The 20,000-nt window shown below is 53.1% G+C and overlaps 1 protein-coding gene across 15 annotated transcripts in view; it reads left to right on the top strand.

The window, feature by feature from the left end:
* herc1 (HECT and RLD domain containing E3 ubiquitin protein ligase family member 1) overlaps positions 1-20,000 on the top strand; it is a 44,929-nt gene that overhangs the window by 9,094 nt on the left and 15,835 nt on the right. For 6 of the 15 annotated variants that reach the window (XM_016666432.1, XM_016666440.1, XM_016666435.1 and 3 more), the window contains exons 6-45: positions 1-36; positions 313-456; positions 539-666; positions 1,155-1,299; positions 1,498-1,669; positions 1,967-2,101; positions 2,174-2,339; positions 2,540-2,665; positions 2,779-2,994; positions 3,846-3,998; positions 4,073-4,205; positions 4,282-4,473; positions 5,439-5,663; positions 5,729-5,902; positions 5,970-6,084; positions 6,149-6,272; positions 6,776-6,947; positions 8,248-8,596; positions 9,170-9,290; positions 9,546-9,597; positions 9,712-9,983; positions 10,780-10,992; positions 11,063-11,183; positions 12,119-12,356; positions 12,432-12,604; positions 13,854-14,009; positions 14,076-14,182; positions 14,405-14,515; positions 14,587-14,757; positions 14,841-15,080; positions 15,408-15,491; positions 15,566-16,122; positions 16,583-17,153; positions 17,683-17,950; positions 18,103-18,313; positions 18,404-18,570; positions 18,640-18,756; positions 19,087-19,345; positions 19,413-19,534; positions 19,618-19,841. The exon at positions 1-36 is cut by the window's left edge and continues 61 nt beyond it. In XM_016666432.1, the coding sequence (XP_016521918.1) occupies positions 1-36; positions 313-456; positions 539-666; positions 1,155-1,299; positions 1,498-1,669; positions 1,967-2,101; positions 2,174-2,339; positions 2,540-2,665; positions 2,779-2,994; positions 3,846-3,998; positions 4,073-4,205; positions 4,282-4,473; positions 5,439-5,663; positions 5,729-5,902; positions 5,970-6,084; positions 6,149-6,272; positions 6,776-6,947; positions 8,248-8,596; positions 9,170-9,290; positions 9,546-9,597; positions 9,712-9,983; positions 10,780-10,992; positions 11,063-11,183; positions 12,119-12,356; positions 12,432-12,604; positions 13,854-14,009; positions 14,076-14,182; positions 14,405-14,515; positions 14,587-14,757; positions 14,841-15,080; positions 15,408-15,491; positions 15,566-16,122; positions 16,583-17,153; positions 17,683-17,950; positions 18,103-18,313; positions 18,404-18,570; positions 18,640-18,756; positions 19,087-19,345; positions 19,413-19,534; positions 19,618-19,841 (7,460 nt within the window). The remainder of the gene's footprint in view (positions 37-312; positions 457-538; positions 667-1,154; positions 1,300-1,497; positions 1,670-1,966; positions 2,102-2,173; positions 2,340-2,539; positions 2,666-2,778; positions 2,995-3,845; positions 3,999-4,072; positions 4,206-4,281; positions 4,474-5,438; positions 5,664-5,728; positions 5,903-5,969; positions 6,085-6,148; positions 6,273-6,775; positions 6,948-8,247; positions 8,597-9,169; positions 9,291-9,545; positions 9,598-9,711; positions 9,984-10,779; positions 10,993-11,062; positions 11,184-12,118; positions 12,357-12,431; positions 12,605-13,853; positions 14,010-14,075; positions 14,183-14,404; positions 14,516-14,586; positions 14,758-14,840; positions 15,081-15,407; positions 15,492-15,565; positions 16,123-16,582; positions 17,154-17,682; positions 17,951-18,102; positions 18,314-18,403; positions 18,571-18,639; positions 18,757-19,086; positions 19,346-19,412; positions 19,535-19,617; positions 19,842-20,000) is intronic. The other 9 variants (XM_016666441.1, XM_016666433.1, XM_016666442.1 and 6 more) reach the window with 7 other exon arrangements.

Genomic DNA, 20,000 nt, shown 5'->3' with positions numbered 1-20,000 from the left:
TCTACACCTGGGGGGAAGGAGATTTTGGGAGATTAGGTGAGTTGATGTTCCAGTATCTGATCTGGCTTTGCTCTCTGTTTTTAATAAACTTCAAAAATATTAATCTTTCCTCCTCCTTGTTTGTATATTTGTAGTCGTGTTTTGCTGTTTTTGTTGCTGATCTTGCTATAAATGGGTCACATGTTCAGCTGCTGACATAAACATGACAGATACAAATCAGTTTTTGTCAGAGTTTATTGGTTCGGAAGAGAAAAGCGTTTCCTTAGTGGGTTTTTGTTCTTGCGTTCGGTCTGATGTCCCGTCCTCATGCAGGACACGGGGACAGCAACAGCCGCAACATTCCCACTCTGGTGAAAGACATCAGCAACGTTGGCGAGGTTTCCTGCGGGAGCTCCCACACCATCGCCCTGTCCAAAGATGGCCGCACCGTCTGGTCCTTTGGAGGAGGAGACAACGGTGAGGCCAGAAACCCAAACAGGAGTTGGGTTTCTCTGGCTACTTTTGGTGCTGAGCTTCTTTTTTGTTTGTCCTCCTGCAGGAAAACTGGGGCACGGCGACACCAACAGAGTCTACAAGCCCAAAGTGGTGGAGGCGCTGCAGGGCATGTTCATCAGGAAAGTGTGTGCAGGCAGCCAGTCGTCTCTGGCTCTGACCTCCACTGGACAGGTAGGACGTCTGGGACGGTCCCTCAGGAGACGCCCCACTCTCTATATGACCTGGAGGTTACGCAGGCCGAACTCTCAGCCAATCAGATGTCAGCAGGAGCTGCACAAAAACGGCTGACTGCTTTCAAAATGCAACCAGAATGAGTCTTTGACCTTTGGCCTCTGCTTTGAAGCTATCTTTAGAGTGGACTAGTTTTATTTTGACCTTTTCCTGGTTTTTGCTCCTGATTCTGGTTTTTTAGACATTCTACATCATTTCCTGACTCTTGTTTCTTGTTAGAAATCAGATTTTGAAGAGAAATAAATGAGTTTATTGGAAATCTGACTGACTGAAACCTGAAGTCTGTTCTTTACGTCTGACTGGACAGAAACTCACCAGGAAGTTTAAAGCTGAAGCAGAAATCAGTGTTTGATTAATCATTTCAGGTCCGTTGGGACTTTGGTTTCTGGGTGGTTCTGACCCGTTTCTCTCCTCCTGCCTGTGTCCAGGTGTTCGCCTGGGGCTGCGGCGCCTGCCTGGGCTGCGGCTCCTCCGAGGCCACGGCGCTGCGGCCCAAACTGATCGAGGAGCTGGCCACCACCAGGGTGGTGGACGTCTCCATCGGGGACAGCCACTGCCTGGCCCTGTCCCACGGTACGCCGCTTATCTCTGCTCTCTGTGGTTTGGACCGGGTCAGGCCGGGTCGGGTCGGTGCTGCTCGGGTCCTGTTGTTGACTCTCTGGATAAATGCTGACTCTGTTTGAGATCTGATGTAACAGCAAACTGAACTCTGAGTCCTGAGTTCACGTTAACTGTTTCCACCCGTTTTACTCTCACCTGGCGGTTGCCTAGACAACGAGGTGTACGCCTGGGGCAACAACTCCATGGGGCAATGCGGCCAGGGCAACTCCACCGGCCCCATCACCAAACCCAAGAAGGTGGTCGGTCTGGACGGGGTCGCCATCCAGCAGATCTCAGCCGGGACGTCCCACAGCCTGGCCTGGACCGCTCTGCCCAGAGACAGGTGAGCCATGATGTCACAGCACACTGACCAATGGCTGAGCAGGCTGATGATGTCATCACACACCAACCAATAGCTGAGCAACACCTGGTTACCTGCTGGACAGGTGATCATCGGGTTCAGAGCTGTAGGTTTTATTCCTTCCTTTCATTCTTTTCTTACATCATTCCTTCCTAACCATCATGGTTGCCGTGGCGGCCTGAGAGATGCTTCATGTTTACCTGACCGTTAGCTAGGCTAGGCTAATGCTAACAGATGGCGCCTCAGCTGATCTGCTGCTTCCTCTCCGTGTCTCTGCAGGCAGGTGGTGGCCTGGCACCGGCCGTACTGTGTCGACCTGGAGGAAAGCACCTTCTCCCACCTGCGCTCCTTCCTGGAGCGCTACTGCGACGGCATCAACAGCGACGTTCCTCCGCTGCCCTTCCCCTCGTCCAGGTGAGCTGCTCAGACCGCTCGGGTCCAGACGCCGCGGGCAGAAGCAGAGTGAACGTTTCTCCGTGTTTACAGGGAGCATCATAACTTCCTCAAGCTGTGCCTTCGCCTCTTATCCAATCACCTGGCTCTGGCCCTGGCCGGGGGCGTGGCCACCAGTATTCTGGGTCGGCAGGCCAGGCCGCTCAGGAACCTGCTGTTCAGGTTGATGGACGCCTCGGTGCCGGACGAGATCCAGGAGGTCAGTGGACCATGAAGCCGGTTAACGTAAAATCAGTTTAACCTCAGTAACAGTGAGCAGGACGCTGCTGCAGAGCAGCCTCAGCACGAGTCACAGCTAGAGCAGAAAACAGGAAGTTATCCCTTAATCTGCCCGTTAGATTCAACCAGCTTTAATCTGAGCTGGTTTACCTTAATCTGAGCTGGTCTGTTTCCCACCAGGCGGTGATCGAGACTCTGTCGGTGGGCGCCACCATGCTGCTGCCTCCCTTGAGGGAGAGGATGGAGCTGCTCCACTCCCTGCTGCCTCAGGGACCTGACAGATGGGAGAGTCTCTCCAAAGGACAGGTACACCCCACCCCCACCTGCTGCTTGGTTTTGGACGAGACGCTGTTGATGCAGCTTCCTCCTGTGGTTATTAACCTGAACAGGAAGTGAAATAAAGCGGTTCTGTTCCTCAGCGGATGCAGCTGGACATCATCCTGACCAGCCTGCAGGATCACACCCACGTCGCCTCACTGCTGGGCTACAGCGCTCCGGCCGACGGCCCCGACGCTCCGGCCCCCGGGCCCGCCTTCGCTCCGGACCCCGGCTACGGCGCCGTCGGCTCCCACCCCGACACGCACTTAGCTGAGATCCTGATGAAGACGCTGCTCAGGAACCTGGGCTTTTACACGGTGAGCCCGTCCTCGTTATCGATCCTGTAGAGAGCCGCAAACCGCCGTTTCCTGGCAGAGCCGATCGCTTCCTGTTCCCGTCTATCAGGAGAACATTTCATTGATTGAACTGAGAGACTATTCAGCTCTGCGCTGTGAATCCTTTTCTGCATGTCAGTTTTTCTGTTTTCTGTTTTCGTCTTCATCTGATGTCGCCTTTTGGAGAAAATGTAAATATTTTGTTTTTTTTAGCAGAAAGTTAATCAGATCTCAGCTTCCTGCTCACTTCTGTCCTTACTGACGTTTATAAAACTAAACTGCATCTTTACGAACAGGTTGTTTCCTATTGATGAGCAGTAAAATGACTTTTAGAAGCTTCATGTGGTGATAAAATCAAAAAACAGATAAAACACTTTTTTCTGCTTCTAATAACTGGAGGTGATTCTGAAGGTAAACGACAGAAATTTCAAACCTTCCAGAGAAATCTGTAAATGTCTGCAGTGGCATTCAGGGACCTGGACGAGGAGAAGAGTCACAAAAACATACTTGTAGACGTTTGTTCACATGTTCTTCTAGCCTAATCATGGTGTAGCGCAGAGATCCGGGTTCTGTACGTCTGTGGATCCAAAGCTGGTCTGGTACATTATTAGACTCTTAAAGTGGCGACCCGGTATGTTTTGAGTTCTAAATCCTGACCCGGTATGTTTTTCTGTTCCAAAGTGGAGTCGCTCTGTCCTTGCAGAGCGCTGCATTTAGCTCTGCTTTCCTCACCCCCACAGCCAGCAGGCGTCCAGGCAGGCCGCCTGCTGGCTGTGGGGTGAGGAAAGCAGAACCCGCCGGGTCACAGCGGTTCTGTTCTCTGTTCTCTGCAGGACCAGGCGCTGGGCGAACTGGAGAAGAACAGCGACAAGCTGCAGCAGCGCGCCTCTTCGTCGGACAGCAGCCAGCCGGCTCACCTGCACCAGCTGCTGTGCTCCCTGCAGAAGCAGCTGCTGGCCTACTGCCACATCAACGCCATCACCGAGGTAACGCCGCTGCCGCCGGTCGGGCCGGGCCCCGATAAACCAGACCCGTCTGACCCGCTGCGTGTCTCCTGCAGAACTCCAGCAGCGTGGCGCTGCTCCACAAGCACCTGCAGCTGCTGCTGCCGCACGCCACTGACATTTTCTCCCGCTCCGCCGCGCTGATCCAGGACAGCTCTGGGAACGGCAGCATCCGGGAGAAGCTGCAGGGTGAGCGCCGCCGCCTCGGCCGCCGCCTCGGCCGCCGCCTCGGTCCAGATGTCACTGATCCCCATCTGCTCTCCAGATGTGATCTACGTGTCGGCAGCAGGCAGCATGCTGTGTCAGATCGTCAACTCGCTGCTGCTGCTGCCGGTGGCGGTGGTGAGGCCGCTGCTGAGCCACCTGCTGGACCTGCTGCCGCCTCTGGACCGCCTCAACAGGCTGCTGCCGGCCGCCGCGCCGCTGGAGGACCAGGAGCTGCAGTGGCCGCTGCACGGTCAGCTGACAGGAAACGCTCAGACCCCGACAAAACACACTTCAAGAAATATGGCCCTCCTGCAAATCGAGAAAAAAACAAATAAAAAAGAGAATTCTGGCATAAAAGTCGGGATGCACCGATTGCAGTTTTCTGGCTGGTCGCCAATTACCGATCTTTAAAAAGTTTAACCTGCTGATTCCTACTTTGACGATTTTGTTTTTTGTCTGAAATGTTTGTAAATATAAATAAAGTTGCTGAGTTGGTAACCATGCAGACATGGTTTGGTGGGCGGGGCTAACAGGCAAACCTGTTCAGACCTTTGCTGACGTAGATCGGATCGGCTTCACGTTGAACTACCGGCTGATCACCGATCTCCCAAAATTAAGGAAATTGTCGTTGATGAATCGGTGCACCCCTACGTAAAAATCAGCTGCAGCTGGACGCTCCCGGCCGACCATCTGCATTAGTGTCTGAATTATGACATAAGAAGTTTAGATTGCTCTCCGAATTACAGCCCCTACCGCCATTGAAGATAGAAAAAAATTCCACCAAAGATTTCTGAATTTTAAAATTAATCTCAGAAATTTTCTAGAAAAAACTGTGCAAAGTTTCTGAGCTTGAAAAGTAAAAAAAAAATTTGACTTTTGAAACTGATAAATTAAAAAAACTTTCAAAGTTTTATTCTAGAAAATATGTAAAATAAATTTTGGGGGGAAATTTCCCCGAACACGCCGTCGCAGAATTCTTTCTGCTCCCAGATTAATGTCCGAATTTAAAGAAAAAATACTAAAAAAAAACTATCAAGTCCAAATTCTGAGAAATAAATCAAAATTCAAAGATGAAACCTGCCAGCTGGGAGCACGGTGGGAGCAGCATCATGCTGCGGGGCTGCCAGTGGATTCTTTGTTGTGACCCGTCGGGTCAGAACCAGAGCCTGGTGGTTCTGGCCGGGGTCGGTAACCGGATCCTTCCCGTCCCTCCAGGCGCGTCGGACCTGGCCGAGCCGGCCTCGGGCCTGGCGCTGCCGGCGGCGGCGCTGTGCTGGGTGTGGCTGGTGGACCTGGAGCGGACCGCGGCGCTGCTGGTGGGCCGCTGCCTGGGCGGGATGCTGCAGGGCGCCGCCGCCTCGCCGGAGGAGAACCACGCCGCCTACTGGCTGAAAACGCCGCTGTTCAGCAACGGCCTGGAGACGGACATCCCGCAGCTCGGTACCGGCCGGCCCGCCAGTGGTTCTGTATGGTTCTGTGTGGTTCTGACTGCGCTGTCCCTGCAGATTGGGTCATCGGCTCGCTGCTGGAGGCGGCGCTGTCCGGGAACGAGGAGCAGAAGCCTCTGGACCGGCCGCTGCGCCCGGACCTCAGCCTCCTGCTGGACCTGGCGCTGGGCTCCTCCAAAGAACCCGCCAACAGCCTCTGGATCAACATGCAGGACTACGCCATCAGCAAAGGTCTGACCCACAACCAGAACCAGAGCAGAACCAGAACCGGGCCTGACTGCTGTGTCTCCTGTTGCAGACTGGGACAACGCGTCTCTGAACAACGAGTCCCTGCTGGACACCGTGTCCAGGTTCTGCCTGGCCGCGCTGCTGAAGCACAGCGGCCTGCTGGGCCCCGCCTGCGGCGAGGGCAGGTGAGCCGACCCCTGACCTTTCACCCCGCTCTCCTCTCCTCTGCCGCTGACTCTGCCTTCCCAGCAGGTACCAGCCGTCCAAGTCTCTGGCCGAAGTCTACCGCAGCGTCTACAAGGTCCGGAACCGCCTGCTGGCCTGCAAGAACCTGGACTTCATCCAGACCCGGTCTTCATCCCGAGAGAGGCGGGTCGGTCCCAGTTCACTCCCAGTTCACTCCCAGTTCACTCCCAGTTCACTCCCAGTTCACTCCCAGTTCTCTGAGAAATAAGAAGTTTCATTTATTAAGAGCTGCTACTTTATTGACTTGTCGTATTTTTATAAATTCTCTTATTATTGATACTTTATTCTCATATTAGTACAACTTTATTTTCATTATATTAACACTTTGATCTCGTAGTATTCCGACTTTTTCTCATCTTTGGATTATTATGATTTTGTTCTCGTATTTATTCTTGATATCAGCTGTTAGTTTTGCTGATCTTTAAATATTAAAATTTCAGATCATTTCATAATTCTGATCATAACTGCAAGTTGTTGACGCTTTGAATTAAAATCTCACCAGACTTTCATGCCGGCCGAGTTCCTCCTTTAGGGGGCGCAGCTCTCAGAAAGGTGGGGGAAGAGGCGCTGACGGACAGGAAGTCGATGGTGGATTCCAAAATAAAAGCAGAGTCTGATGTTGTGGTGCAGATCTCGGACAACCAGGACTCGCTGGACATGGACCCCCAGGAGAACTCGTTCACCCGCACCATCGACGAGGAGGCGGAGCTGGAGGAGCGGGCCGACCGCGAGCGGGAAGAAGGACACCAGGATCAGGACGAGGAGGAAGAGGACCGGGAGCACGAAGTCATGACCGCAGGAAGTAAGTACAGCCCTGGAGCCCGGCCGCTTCCTGTCCAGAAATGTTCTGATCCAGATCTGGACCTAGTCTGGTCCAACATGCTGGTTCATCACTTCTTCTTCTGGTCCCAGGAATTCGCTTTTAACAAACAGGAAGCAGAATCAGATTTTAGGTCTGGATCAAAACTGTTCAGTGTTTCTAAGTTAGAGACGCTCCGATCCGACATTATGTCTGCATTAGGGATGCTTCGGTCATCCATGGGACCGGTCTCTGCCGGTCTCTGCCGATCTCTGCCGGTCTCTGCAGATCTCTGCCGGTCTCTGCCGGTCTCTGCCGATCTCTGCCGGTCTCTGCCGGTCTCTGATCTCTGCCGATCTCTGCCGGTCTCTGCAGATCTCTGCCGGTCTCTGCAGATCTCTGCCGGTCTCTGCCGGTCTCTGCCGGTCTCTGCCGGTCTCTGCCGGTCGCCTGGAATGGCTGTTAAATCTTCGCCTGAGGTGGAAATGATACCATGTTATCTGGCAAAATGGAAAAATTATCTGGCAATAAATTCCCCTAATTTAGACATAATAGACATATTTTAATATATATCTAATTTTTTAAGTTCCCTGCTGCAGCTGTAAGCAGCTGTTCGGTGTGAGAGTTCACTGTGGAGGCTGAGCGACTCCGTCTGTGAAACTACCAGTACCGACGGTCCGACAGCGACTAGAGACGCTGATCGATCACCAATCATACACTTTTTCACAGAAATCAGCCGATTATGATCAGTGGCCTGTCGATCGGCACACCTCCAGTCTGTATCGTTCCAACATGGAAACATTTCACTTTATTTTGGTAAATTAACAATATTACAAAGGAAAACAAAATAACAATAACATCTCTAGAAAGAAATTCTAGATAATATGCATTATTGATAAGTGAACTTTCTGAACCATGTGACAGAAGGTTGGTTGCAGTTTTTCACACAGTTTATTTTCTATTGGTGGTTCGGCTGCACCGACTGAACAGATTAAAGTTGTTTTTACATGTTTTAGTGACGTTATAAATATATTTATAACCAGAGTTGTCCTGGTGCAGAGTTAGCTAACACATTTATTATTCTGTGCATTTATGTCTGTGTTAAATAAAATAAAATGTTTTCAGTCAGTTGAGCTGTTTTTTGTATCGGATCGGTATCAGCCGATGCTAAACCTCAGATATCGGTATCAGAAGTGAAACCAGTGGCTCTGCAGCTTTTTGTTTTAACTGCTGAAGTCTCCAGGCTGCTCACACTCTAACCCTGCATCCGTCTGTGTGTGTTTGTGCTCGATGCACAACGCAGAAATCTTTCAATGTTTCCTCTCAGCGCGGGAGGTGGCTCGGAGCCGGGAGCGGGAGCGGGCCAGCAGCGGGACGGGCCCGGGTTCTGGGTCGACGTCCCGCAGCGCAGCGGCAGCGTCGGGATCTGGGGAGGAGGAGGCAGCGCAGTCGCAGGAGGAGCGGCGGGGCAGCGCGGGGCTCCCGGAGGGCCAGGACCTGTACACGGCCGCCTGCAACTCAGTCATCCACCGCTGCGCCCTGCTGCTGCTGGGGGTCAGCCCGGTCCTGGGAGAGCTGGGCAAGCAGAACCAGGAGGACGGCCCGGCCCAGTCGGCCACCGGAACACAGGACTGTCTGAGCTTCATGACCAGGTACAGGGGGAGGGGCCAGGGGGTGATGGATGCAAACTTGGAACTTCTTGGATGCAAATTTAAGAGAAAAGTTGTTGGTTTCAAGCACAGAAACCTGCAGAACTCCAGAACTAAAAGTGCTGCAGAAAAACTCCAATTCCCAGAATGTGACCTGCTGAGGCAGGGGTTCCCAAAGAGGGGGGCGGGACCCACAGGGGGTCGCAAGACACCATGCAGGAGGTCGAGAAATGATTTTCAGAATCATAGTGAGAAGGTGTTTGGCCTTCTCACCATACACCTTTCGCAGGAACGAAGGTGTATGGCTTAAAGGGACAAAATTACATGAATAATATATACATATCATGATATAAATTATTGAATGACCTAATTCATTTTATATTTTTTATATAATAACGTGCATTAAATAAGGAATAGATATATCATGAAATAAATACATGCACCATTAAATGTCATTAAATGATGTACAGTTTTATACATTTTAACCATTATATGCTAAATTGATCTAAAAATATGTGGAATTATATGACTGCAGATTTATTTTGAATAAATCGAGGGAAATAATTCTGTTTCCAGGAGTGAGAGTCTGAGTGCAGAGAGCCGCTCGGTGCAGAGCAGCCCCAGCTACCGGCTCATCAAGTCCCGCAGCGAGTCGGACCTGTCCCAGCCCGAGTCCGACGAGGAGAGCTACACCCTGGTAAGGAAGCTCCGCCCCCCATGCCCGGGCCCCTGGGTCCTGGTGTCCCCTGGCGTCCCCTGGGTCTTAGTGTCCCCTGGGTCCTAGTGTCCCCTGGCGTCCCCTGTCTCCTGGCGTCCCCTGGCGTCCCCTGGGTCCTAGTGTCTCCTGGCGTCCCCTGGGTCCTAGTGTCTCCTGGCGTCCCCTGGCGTCCTCTGGTGTCCCCTGGCGTCCCCTGGGCCCTGAGCTGAAGGCTGTGTGTGTTTTCTGCTGCAGAGCGGACGCAGGAACGTGGATCTGGACCTGGCCTCCTCCCAGAAGAAGAGAGGTACTGATGTGGAAGGAGAAGAGGCTGCTTGTTGTCGTCATGGTTCATCTGTCCCCCCGTCCCATCAGTGGAGTGATGCTCTGGTTTTTCATCGTCTCCTCCTCTTCCTCCCAGGAATGCTCCACAGCTCCCCCGACTCGCTGGCGGAGTCCTGGTTCCGGTCCAAACTCAGCCGGCAGCGCAGCTACGGCTCGGCCCACTCCTACGGGGAGTCGGACCTGGACCTGAGCCGCTCGCTGGGCGTCCACGCCCTCATCGACAACATGGTGAGCTTCATCAGCGGCGACGTGGGCCTGGCGCCCGCCTTCAAGGAGCCCGAGGAGGGAATGTCCACCAACCCGCAGGCCGCCATCTTGGCCATGGAGCAGCAGCAGAGCAGGGCGGAGGTGAGGCGGCGGAGACGCACGTTATCCTCAACCCAACTTTATTCATAACGCAACGAACGAACAGCACGACTAAAACAAAACGTTGGAACCAGGACGACAGTAACCCAGGAGAGTCGTAGCATTTAAGTCCTTTTATTAAAAGGTTAAATTAAAAACAGTTTTATTGAAGTAAATAAATCAATATAGAAAAAATATATATAAAATATGCTATTTATTTTCTACTTAAAAAAGGTTTAATTAAATAAAACAAATTCAAAAATATTTACTAAATAAAATAATTTTTATGAGATGTTATGTATCATATCTTTATTCTACTTTTAAATTTTTTTGAATGAAAAGAAATTAAATAAATTAAAAATATATTTTTCATTCAATCAAAAACAGAAGGAAAATATAAATATAAAGGCTTTTTAAAATGACAACTTATGCATTTAATGACCATTTTAAAAAAAGAGAAAATAAAAATATTACTTCACACTTTATTTTGATTCCATTTTAAATGTTAAAGTTTTATTCTTATAATATTTTTGATTCATTTTTGTTGTAATTTTATTTACTTTTTACTTTGTTTCCATTTCAAAATACGTTTTTATTTTGTTATTAATTTAATTATCAGTGCTTCTAATATTAAGATGAAACAGATCCTTTCTTCGTCTGGAACACATGAAAGCAGAAAACAACAAGTAACTCGTTTATATTTAAGGTTTTACTGTTCGCTGCGTCCAGGCTGCGTGTTCCTCTGTCCCGGTTTTAAACGGTTTAAAGTTTCTGCTTCATCATGTGACTGTGGCTGCAGCTGCGGTTGGAGGCGTTGCACCAGATCGTGGTGCTGATCTCCGGCATGGAAGAGAAGGGCAGCCAGCAGGGCGGCGCCGAGCGGCCGGGCGGCGCCTTCCAGTCCTCCTCCCTGCTCACCTCGGTCCGGCTGCAGTTCCTGGCCGGATGCTTCGGCCTCGGCACCGTGGGCAGCGGCCTGAAGAGGGAGAACGTGCAGCTGCACCACTACCAGGTGAGGAAGAGGAGGAAGAGCTCTGGTCCGGTTCTGTGGTCCGGTTCTGACTGGCACGTTTGTGCTGCAGGATGGGATCAAAGCGGCCAAGCGGAGCCTGCAGATGGAGATCCAGACGGCCGTCCATAAGATCTACCAGCAGCTGTCGGTGACTCTGGAGCGCGCCCTGCAGGCCAACAAGCACCACATCGGTACCGACGCTCTCCTGCTTTTCCACACACAGCTGGTGTCTGAACCGGATTTATCCACACATATGCGGATATCTGACGAACCAAGCAGAGCTTCATCAACACATAACCTCCGTTTAATATCATTAAAACAATGCTGATGATAAAACCTCCGATTAAAGTGAAGATTTGCAAATTCTCCTTTTTAGCTTTTGCACCAAAAAAGCTAAAAAGCATCGCATCACCATGTGATGACATCACATCGCAATGTGATGTCATCGCAATGTGATGCGATGACATCACATTGTTTCCGTTTGCCATGCAGAGGAGGAAAGATGGCTGCTGTCAGAGAGGGTTTCATGTTGGTTCAGACTTTTCCTTGATTTTGTATAAACACACAAATGAACTGCTAAGGAGAAAAATCACCTGGAGCTCAAAGGGAGTTAAAGTGCTTTACATGATAAAACACAAAAATAAAAAGTCCTGAAAACATCATACAGTCGACAGTTTGAGAAACAAACATTCCATTTTATAGAAATAATCAATACAGATCAAATATGTTGATCAATGCTCCATTTATTATGGTTTAAAACCAACAGGTGGGATTTAAATGAACTCAGTGTTTCGTTAAACATCCACACACTGACTTACATGATTCGACATCGTTTCATGTTTTATTAACTTTATTTAACAGTATTTAAAAGTAGTTCAGCTTCTCTATCTAAACCTCCTGGCTCCATGTTTGGTTCCTAACAGGAAGTGGTGGTGGTTTGGATGGCTTGCGATTAACTGACAGATCTTGGCGCTACACTGCCCCCTATGGGCTTGGCATGTTTAAACACAGCTCAGTGTTGTATGAACACTTTCCTTAAAGGTGTGGATGAGATTAATTTATTTTAAAAAGCCCCAGCTTCATGTTGACCAGGCCTCAGTCTGACCCTCTGCTTCCTCCTCTACAGAAGCCCAGCAGCGCCTCCTGCTGGTGACGGTGTTTGCGCTCAGCGTGCGCTACCAGCCTGTGGATGTGTCCCTGGCCATCTCCAGCGGCCTCCTCAATGTGCTGTCGCAGCTCTGCGGCACCGAGACGATGCTGGGCCAGCCGCTGCAGCTGCTGCAGAAGCCAGGCGTGTCGCAGCTTAGCACCGCCCTGAAGGTGGCCTCCACCCGCCTGCTGCAGATCCTGGCCATCAGCACCGGGTAACGCCGCCGCAGCGCCGCAGCGCCTCCGGGGCCCAGAGCGCCTCTAACCCAGCGGCCTGTCTGTCCCTGCAGGACGTACGCCGACAAGCTGAGTCCCAAGGTGGTGCAGGCGCTGCTGGACCTGCTGTGCAGCCAGCTGAAGAACCTGCTGGCCCAGGCGGGAGGCAGCCGGCTGGCGGCAGGGAAGAACCCGGACGACTCCAAGACGGACGACTGCCCCGACTCTGACAAGAAGGACTTCAGAGGTTAGCTTCAGCATCTAGCTCCAACCCTGACACACATCCACGTCTCCGTCTGCCTCTGAATTCAGTTTTCTTATGTAAACACTAAACAATAACAGACACAGAAATCCCTCTGGATCCATTTCCCTTACACGTCTTGTTCTAGTGAAACAGCCAGTGTCAGTCTCAGGTTTGTTCAAATATAATTCAACCAACATTTAACCGTTACACAAAGGTATCTGCTGAAATGCATTTAACATTATTTCTGTCAGATTAAAGCAGTCATCAAGCATCTGGGCTGGTTATTTTTAGGGCTTAAGTAACAAGGAAAAGTCTGATCTTACCTTTTGTCCTGGAGAAAAACAGCCTAGAACACGCTGCCACCAAATAACCTAATCTGTTCAACGTCTCCCTTAAAGGGATTGTATTATGTATTTTCTATGCACACATTTTATGGCAGTCAAGTCACTTAATTACCTTCAGTTGTTATAAAAATGACTTTTATATCAAATATGTCTTAAAAGAAATTTGACTTTGGAATTTGACACCTTGAAATTGGCCCTCTGTGTCTTTAAGAAGCTCCTGCTCTTTCTGAAGCTCCGCCTTCAGGAAGTCATCCCAACATGGCTCCTCTTTTAGCCCTTTAACAATGTTTTTACCAGCTCTGAGAAATAACTCAGCAGTTCCACCAGGCGTTTGCTAATTGCCGCTGGCTAGTCTGAAGGAGCTGAGTGGGGAGGAACTGTCCCGCGAAGGCGGAACTTGGTCCACCCAGGCGTTTTCCACAGCTGAATGGTTGCCATGGAGATTAAAGGATTTCTCAAACATGAAAGAATGAAAGCAACACTCCAGGTTCATTTTTGATGAGGGAAAAATTATTATAACATGATGGAAAGCTCAGAAAAGTCAGTCCTGGGTGATACTGGCCCTTTAATCATCACGCTGCGGTCACCAAATATTAAACATTCAAAACCCTGCATTTTTTGATGAAGGAGACTCAAGTCGGCTGATTCTTCTGAACTTTTACTGGGAGATAAAAATGATTCGCTAATGCTAATCATGCTGGTAGAAGATGCTAAAACCAGCAGCGACTCAGAACCTGAAGGCCCTCTCCAGGTTTTGGTAAAAACTGGAGTAAGGGCTCAGGTTGGATGTCGCCTGGAGAGCTTTGGTTCCCGTTGATGACCGTCCTGCAGTCGGATGAGAGCAGATCGTCTCCAGATTGCTGATTTTCCTCTGGGTCGTGTAATGGCTCAACGTTTTTGTTGTTCAGCTTTAATCCGGAAGCAGCACACCGCAGAGCTCCACCTCGGGGACTTCCTGGTCTTCCTGCGCAGGGTGGTCTCCTCCAAGGCCATCCAGTCCAAGATGGCGTCCCCCAAATGGACCGAGGTTCTGCTGAACATCGCTGCTCAGAAGTGCTGCTCAGGTGCGCCCTCTGCAGGTAGCAGGTGAGTGTGGTCGAATTAACATTAACAGATGTTAAATGTTGCAGGAGTTCCTCTAGTGGGGAACATGAGAACCCGCCTGCTGGCTCTGCATGTGCTGGAGGCCGTCCTGCCGGCCTGCGAGGCCAACATGGAGGACGACCAGCTGACCCAGGTAGGGGGCGCTGCGGAGCCGCACTTCCTGAAGCCGCAGGTTTTCAGTTCTGCCTGTTTGCTTCTTTCTGTTTCTGTCGTTGCTCTTTTGTTTTTATTTTCATTCTGTTTTTGTCTCTTTTTTTGTCTTTCTGTCTTTTTTCTCTGTTTTTCTTTTTCTGTTGTTCTGTCTTTGACCGTTTATCCTTCTGTCTGTCTCTGTCCTGATGTCTCTGTCCTCCAGGTCGTGGACCGTCTCTTCTCTCTGCTGTCTGACTGCATGTGGGAAGCTCCGGTCGCTCAGGCCAAACACTCCATCCAGATCAAGGAGAAACTCCAGGAGCTGAAGCTGCAGGTGAGGGCGACGTCACGGCAACCCTGGTCCCCCAGGTGGACGTGGGACACTGACGTCTGTTTGGCCAGCAGGGCGAGGCAGAGGAGGAAGACGAGAACCTTCCCATCCAGGAAGTGTCCTTCGACCCGGAGAAGGCGCAGTGCTGCGTGGTGGAGAACGGCCAGGGCCTGACGCACGGCAGCGGGGGCAAAGGTTACGGCCTGGCGTCCACCGGCATCTCCTCCGGATGCTACCAGTGGAAGGTGATCCCAGCACAGAAATCTACTGGAAAACACCTGGAAATCACCTGGAAAGCTCCGCTAACCGCTGCTTTTCCCTGCTGCAGTTCTACATCGTGAAGGAGAACCGTGGCAACGAGGGGACGTGCGTGGGCGTGTCCCGCTGGCCCGTCCATGACTTCAACCATCGCACCACGTCGGACATGTGGCTGTACCGCGCCTACAGCGGGAACCTGTACCACAACGGAGAGCAGACGCTGACGCTCAGCAGCTTCACGCAGGGAGACTTCATCACCTGCGTCCTCGACATGGAGGCCAGAACCGTCTCCTTCAGCAAGAACGGAGAGGTCAGCACAGCTACAGTTTCTTCCTTCCACCTGACTTTCCCAGTTAAACACAGAGCCGCTGTTGGATGTGACAGAAAGTTATTCAGTTCCGTTCTGAATGTTGATGTTTGCATCGTTCCAGTCTGATTCCCTCCATCTGCTTTATCCTCTTTCCTGTCTTTTTCTCATTTCTTATTCTATTCCTTCTTCCTTTGTTCCTCTATTTCCTTTCTTTGATTCTCTCATCATCACCTTCCTTTCCTTTTTTGTTTTTCTCCCTTCCTCACTTCCTTCCTCACTTCCTTCCTTCCTTCCTTCCTTCCTTCCTTCCTTCCTTCCTTCCTCCAGGAGCCGAAGTTGGCGTTTGAGGATGTCGACGCGGCCGAGTTGTTTCCTTGTGTCATGTTCTACAGCAGTAACCCGGGAGAGAAGGTAGCCGCCGCCGCCACTCAGAGTTCAGCATTCAGCAGGAAGTGGCTCTCTCACACTTCCTGTTTCCTCTGCAGGTGAAGATCTGCGACATGCAGATGAGAGGGACGCCACGCGACCTCCTGCCCGGCGACCCCGTCTGCAGCCCCACTCCCACGGTGCTGGTGGAGGCCACGGCCCAGCTGGTCCGCATCCTGCACCGCACCGACCGCTGGACGCCGCGCATCAACAGCGCCATCATCCAGCGGCTGCAGAAGATCAAGCCCTGCTTCCGGGACGCCGCCACGGGAGGCCCGGCCGGCGGCCAGCGGCTGAAGAAGAGCCGCTCAGTGCAGAGCCGCGAGGAGCACGACGCCCAGAGGGAGAGCCCCGACGCTCCGCCCAGGGCGGAGGAGGACCGGGGGCGGCACGGCCGGCAGCACGGCCTGGCGGACCTGGCCGAGCCGCACCTGCGCAGCCTCTGCTGCGACGTGTGGCCGGTTCTGGCCGTGATCGGGGGGGCGGACGGCGGGCTGCGCGTCGGCGGCCGCTGCGTCCACAAGCAGACGGGACGCCACGCCACGCTGCTGGGCGTGGCCAAGGAGGGCAGCAGCTCGGCCAAGGTCCAGTGGGACGAGGCCGAGATCACCATCAGGTACCGGAACCGCCGAACCCAGACGGTTGTGACCCAGTCGCTCATTTAAGTAACACAAGAACCCGACTGGGTTCTGATCCAAACACTCATTTGACAACATTAATTCCTTCTGTTGAATGATTCAAACATCTGTTGTCACATCTGGAACGACGCACCGTTAATATTTTAACTTCTGTCAGTATATCTGTCACTATTTTCATCATCATCATCATTCTAACTTCGGGTTGTTTGGCATTTTCCTCGTCTTTCTCGTCTCTCCATGTTTTCTGTTTCTGGAACGTTTTTCCTCATAAATCTGTCTTTCAGGAACCCGGTCGGTTCTGAAACCGGGTCGTTGGTTTCCTCCTCCGTGTCGCTCCGCCTCTCCATCACCCATTTCCATCAGTTTTCCCCCGTTTTCCTCCGTTTCACTCCGTTTCCCTCTCCTTGTCTCTCTTCGCTCCACTTCCTCCCATTAAAGCTTCCCAACTTTCTGGTCGCCTAGTGACACGCCGCTGTACAATCTGGAGCCGTGCGAGCCGCTGCCATTCGACGTGGGCCGGTTCCGGGGTCTGACCTCGTCGCTGCTGCTGGACCTCACCTACCTGGCCAGCATCCACGAGGAGACCGCCGCCAAGCTGGGTGGGCGCCGCCACGACAGGAAGCACCGCAACGCTGCCTCCGTTGGCCACGAGCCGAGCTGCGCCGACGACAGGCCGGACGGCCAGAAGGACGCCGCCGCCTCCGAGCTGAGGGTGTCCCACAGCCTGGAGGAGGTCAAGGCTCACCTGGCGCCCAACTCCAAGTCCGAGAGCGAGATCTCATCTGTCGCCTGTGGAAACGAAGCTCTGTTTGGCCCGGCGCCCAACGCTGCCGCAGAGGCGGGCAGGAAGAAAGGCCACGACCATGGCGGGCGCCACGAGGCTCCGCCCATCAGCACGCAGTCAGAGATCCACGCCGTACAGCTGTCCTACCTTTACCTGGGCGCCATGAAGACCCTGAGCGCCCTGCTGAGCTGCAGCAAGTACGCCGAGCTGCTGCTCATCCCCAAGGTACACACGCTAATGCTAGCAATGCTAGCAGCATGCAGGCAGAGGGGGGGAGCTAGAGGGTGGAGTAAGATCAGGGATGAAGTCATGAGAGATTTGGGCGGAGCCAGATGGGGGGAGGCTACAGGGGGCGGAGCCAAATGGGGGGATGTTATCAAATACATTTTAATTCTGTTCATTTATGAAATGTTTTCAGTCAATCAGGTGTTTTTCTGTGTGGAATCGGCGTCTGCTGAAACCTCGGATCTCGGCAGAGGAGAAAGTGGATCGGTGCATCCTTGATATTTACATTCCTTAAAGATTCTTACAGCTTATCTTGATGTTTAAGCTGCTTCCTGATTCTATGTCATGTTTGGGTGGTGCGTTCACTGACTGTAGGACATATGGGATTTCTAGTGTCGTCTTGGGCCGGAACGACTGAATCTGTTGCTTAGAGTTGCAGTTGTTGCCCCCTGCTGGTCAGTGTTAGAAGTGCAAAGCGTAGCAGCTGAGGGGTGTTGGAGCTAACCCAGCGACTGTCTCGAACATCCAGGTGGTCCCCGAGGCGGCGCCGAGCGGCCACAACGCCGACCTGAACGCCAGCGGCGGCGCAGCGCCGCCCTCGCCCGTCTTCCAGGAGGAGGTGGAGATGCGGACGGCGCTGCAGTTCCTCATGCGCCACATGGTGAAGCGCGCCGTGATGCGCTCCCCGATCAAACGCGCGCTGGGCCTGGCGGACCTAGAGAGAGCGCAGGCCATGATCTACAAGCTGGTGGTGAACGGGCTGCTGGATGAGCCCAGCGGCGGGAAGTCCAGGCCGGGTGAGAGCAGAACCGCATCAGAACCAGGCTGGGGTCTAGAGTTCCTTTAATATCTGTTCATTCATGCTAAATATTTATTCGTTTTATCTGATGGTTGATGGTTTTAGCTTCCTGCACAGATTCTGAGTCAGTTTGGGTGTTTCATATCTCAGGGGCGAGGAGTGAGCCTGAAGGGGAAGGCGAGGGCGGCGAGGGCGAGCAGCTGGCCCAGACGCCCATCACCACCAGCCCCTCGGCCTCCAGCACCACCTCCTTCATGAGCTCCTCCCTGGAGGACACCACCACCGCCACCACGCCCGTCACCGACACCGAGACCGTCCCCGCCTCCGAGTCCCCCGGCGTCATGCCGCTCAGCCTGCTCAGGTGGGAACTCACCGCGGTTCGGCTTCATCATGGAGTCCCTCGTCTCTCAGGGTGTGATGACCTTTGACCTCCTGCTGTGTGTCCCAACAGGCAGATGTTCTCCAGCTACCCCACCACCACCCTGGTTCCGACCCGGCGGGCCCAGACGCCGCCGGTGTCGTCCCTGCCGACGTCTCCGTCAGACGAGGTGGGCCGCAGGCAGAGCCTCACCTCGCCGGACTCCCAGCCCTGCAGGCCGCAGAACCGGGCCGGAACATGTGAGTGGACCCGAGGACAGGCGCCCCTGTGCGCAGAAAGGAAATGACGGCCATGTTGTCTCCCCTCAGCTCTGTCGGACCCCAGCAGCAGGCTGTCCACGTCGCCGCCGCCGCCCGCCATCGCCGTGCCGCTGCTGGAGATGGGCTTCACGCTGCGCCAGATCTCCAAAGCCCTGGAAGCAACGGGTCAGTCGAAGTCCTGAACACGTTTCCACAAACCTTTTACTGATCTCATGCCCTCTGAGATCAGGATGCTTTTTTTTTTTACAACACTTCTTCTTATGGATACAAAAATGTATCGGCAACAAATTTCCTTAATTTTGGGAGATCGGTGATTGGCCGATGCCGACATGTGAAGCTGATCTGGTCTTCATCGGAGCTTTTCCCTGCCTTGTGTAAGACTTCGCAGCTGAATGTGGCGTGAACTCCATCAGCAGAGCGTTCAGTGTCGTGTCTTAGCAGAACGCTACGGTAGCCCGCAGGCTGGCGGCGCTGACCTCTGACCTCTGCCCGCAGGCGCTCGGGGAGAAGCGGACGCCCAGAACATCACGGTGCTCGCCATGTGGATGATCGAACATCCCGGCACGGAGGACGAGCGCGACGAGCCTCACACCAGGAGCGGCGCGCTGGTCGTCGACGCCCCTGACTCCGCCTCCTGTCCGGGGGCGATGGCGTCCTCGGGGGGCAAGTCCCTGGACCGGAGCCCGTACCTCTGCTGTCCGGGGGACGTGGCCAGCGCCGACGCCTCGGAGCTGGAGGAGGGCTTCAGTGACAGGTAGCGGCGTTTTCAGAGGGGGAGGCTGATGTTTGACCTTTGACCTGAACTTACTGTCATTCTGCAGCCCTGAAGGTCTGGAGCAGGACAGCGCAGCGGCGTCCAGCTGCACCTCCCTCAGAGGACGCTCCGCCGCCGGCAGGAAGCACCGCTTCGACCTGGCCGCACGCACGCTGCTGGCGCGCGCCGGTGAGAACATCAAACAAACCCTGACCTCACGCCGCCGCCGCCCAGCGAATCACCTGTCCCTCCTGTTCCCCTCCCCACCCCAGCCGGGCTGTACCGCTCCGTCCAGGCCCACCACAGCCAGGCCCGGCGGGACGCGGCGGCGCCGCAGCAGCAGGACCCGGGCGCGCTGTACGACTTCAACCTGGACGAGGAGCTGGAGATGGACCTAGACGAGGAGACCATGGAGGCCATGTTCGGCCAGGACCTGGCCAGCGACACCGACATTCTGGGAATGTGGATCCCGGAGGTACTGGACTGGCCAACATGGGTGTGTGTGACTTTCTGCTCCAGCCAATGAGCTGCCCCCCCTCCCCCTCCCTCTCCCCAAGCTCACACATGCACGCTGAACCTCCAGAACACTCGCGGCTGATTGGCTGCTGCCTGGCATCCATTGATCCACTCGGCATGAACGGCCGTTTCCGTCCGA

Source organism: Poecilia formosa, unplaced genomic scaffold (genome assembly GCF_000485575.1).
Source record: "Poecilia formosa unplaced genomic scaffold, Poecilia_formosa-5.1.2 Scaffold724, whole genome shotgun sequence".
In the NCBI taxonomy this organism is placed as follows: domain Eukaryota; kingdom Metazoa; phylum Chordata; class Actinopteri; order Cyprinodontiformes; family Poeciliidae; genus Poecilia; species Poecilia formosa.
This window is presented reverse-complemented; position numbering and strand designations above follow the sequence as displayed.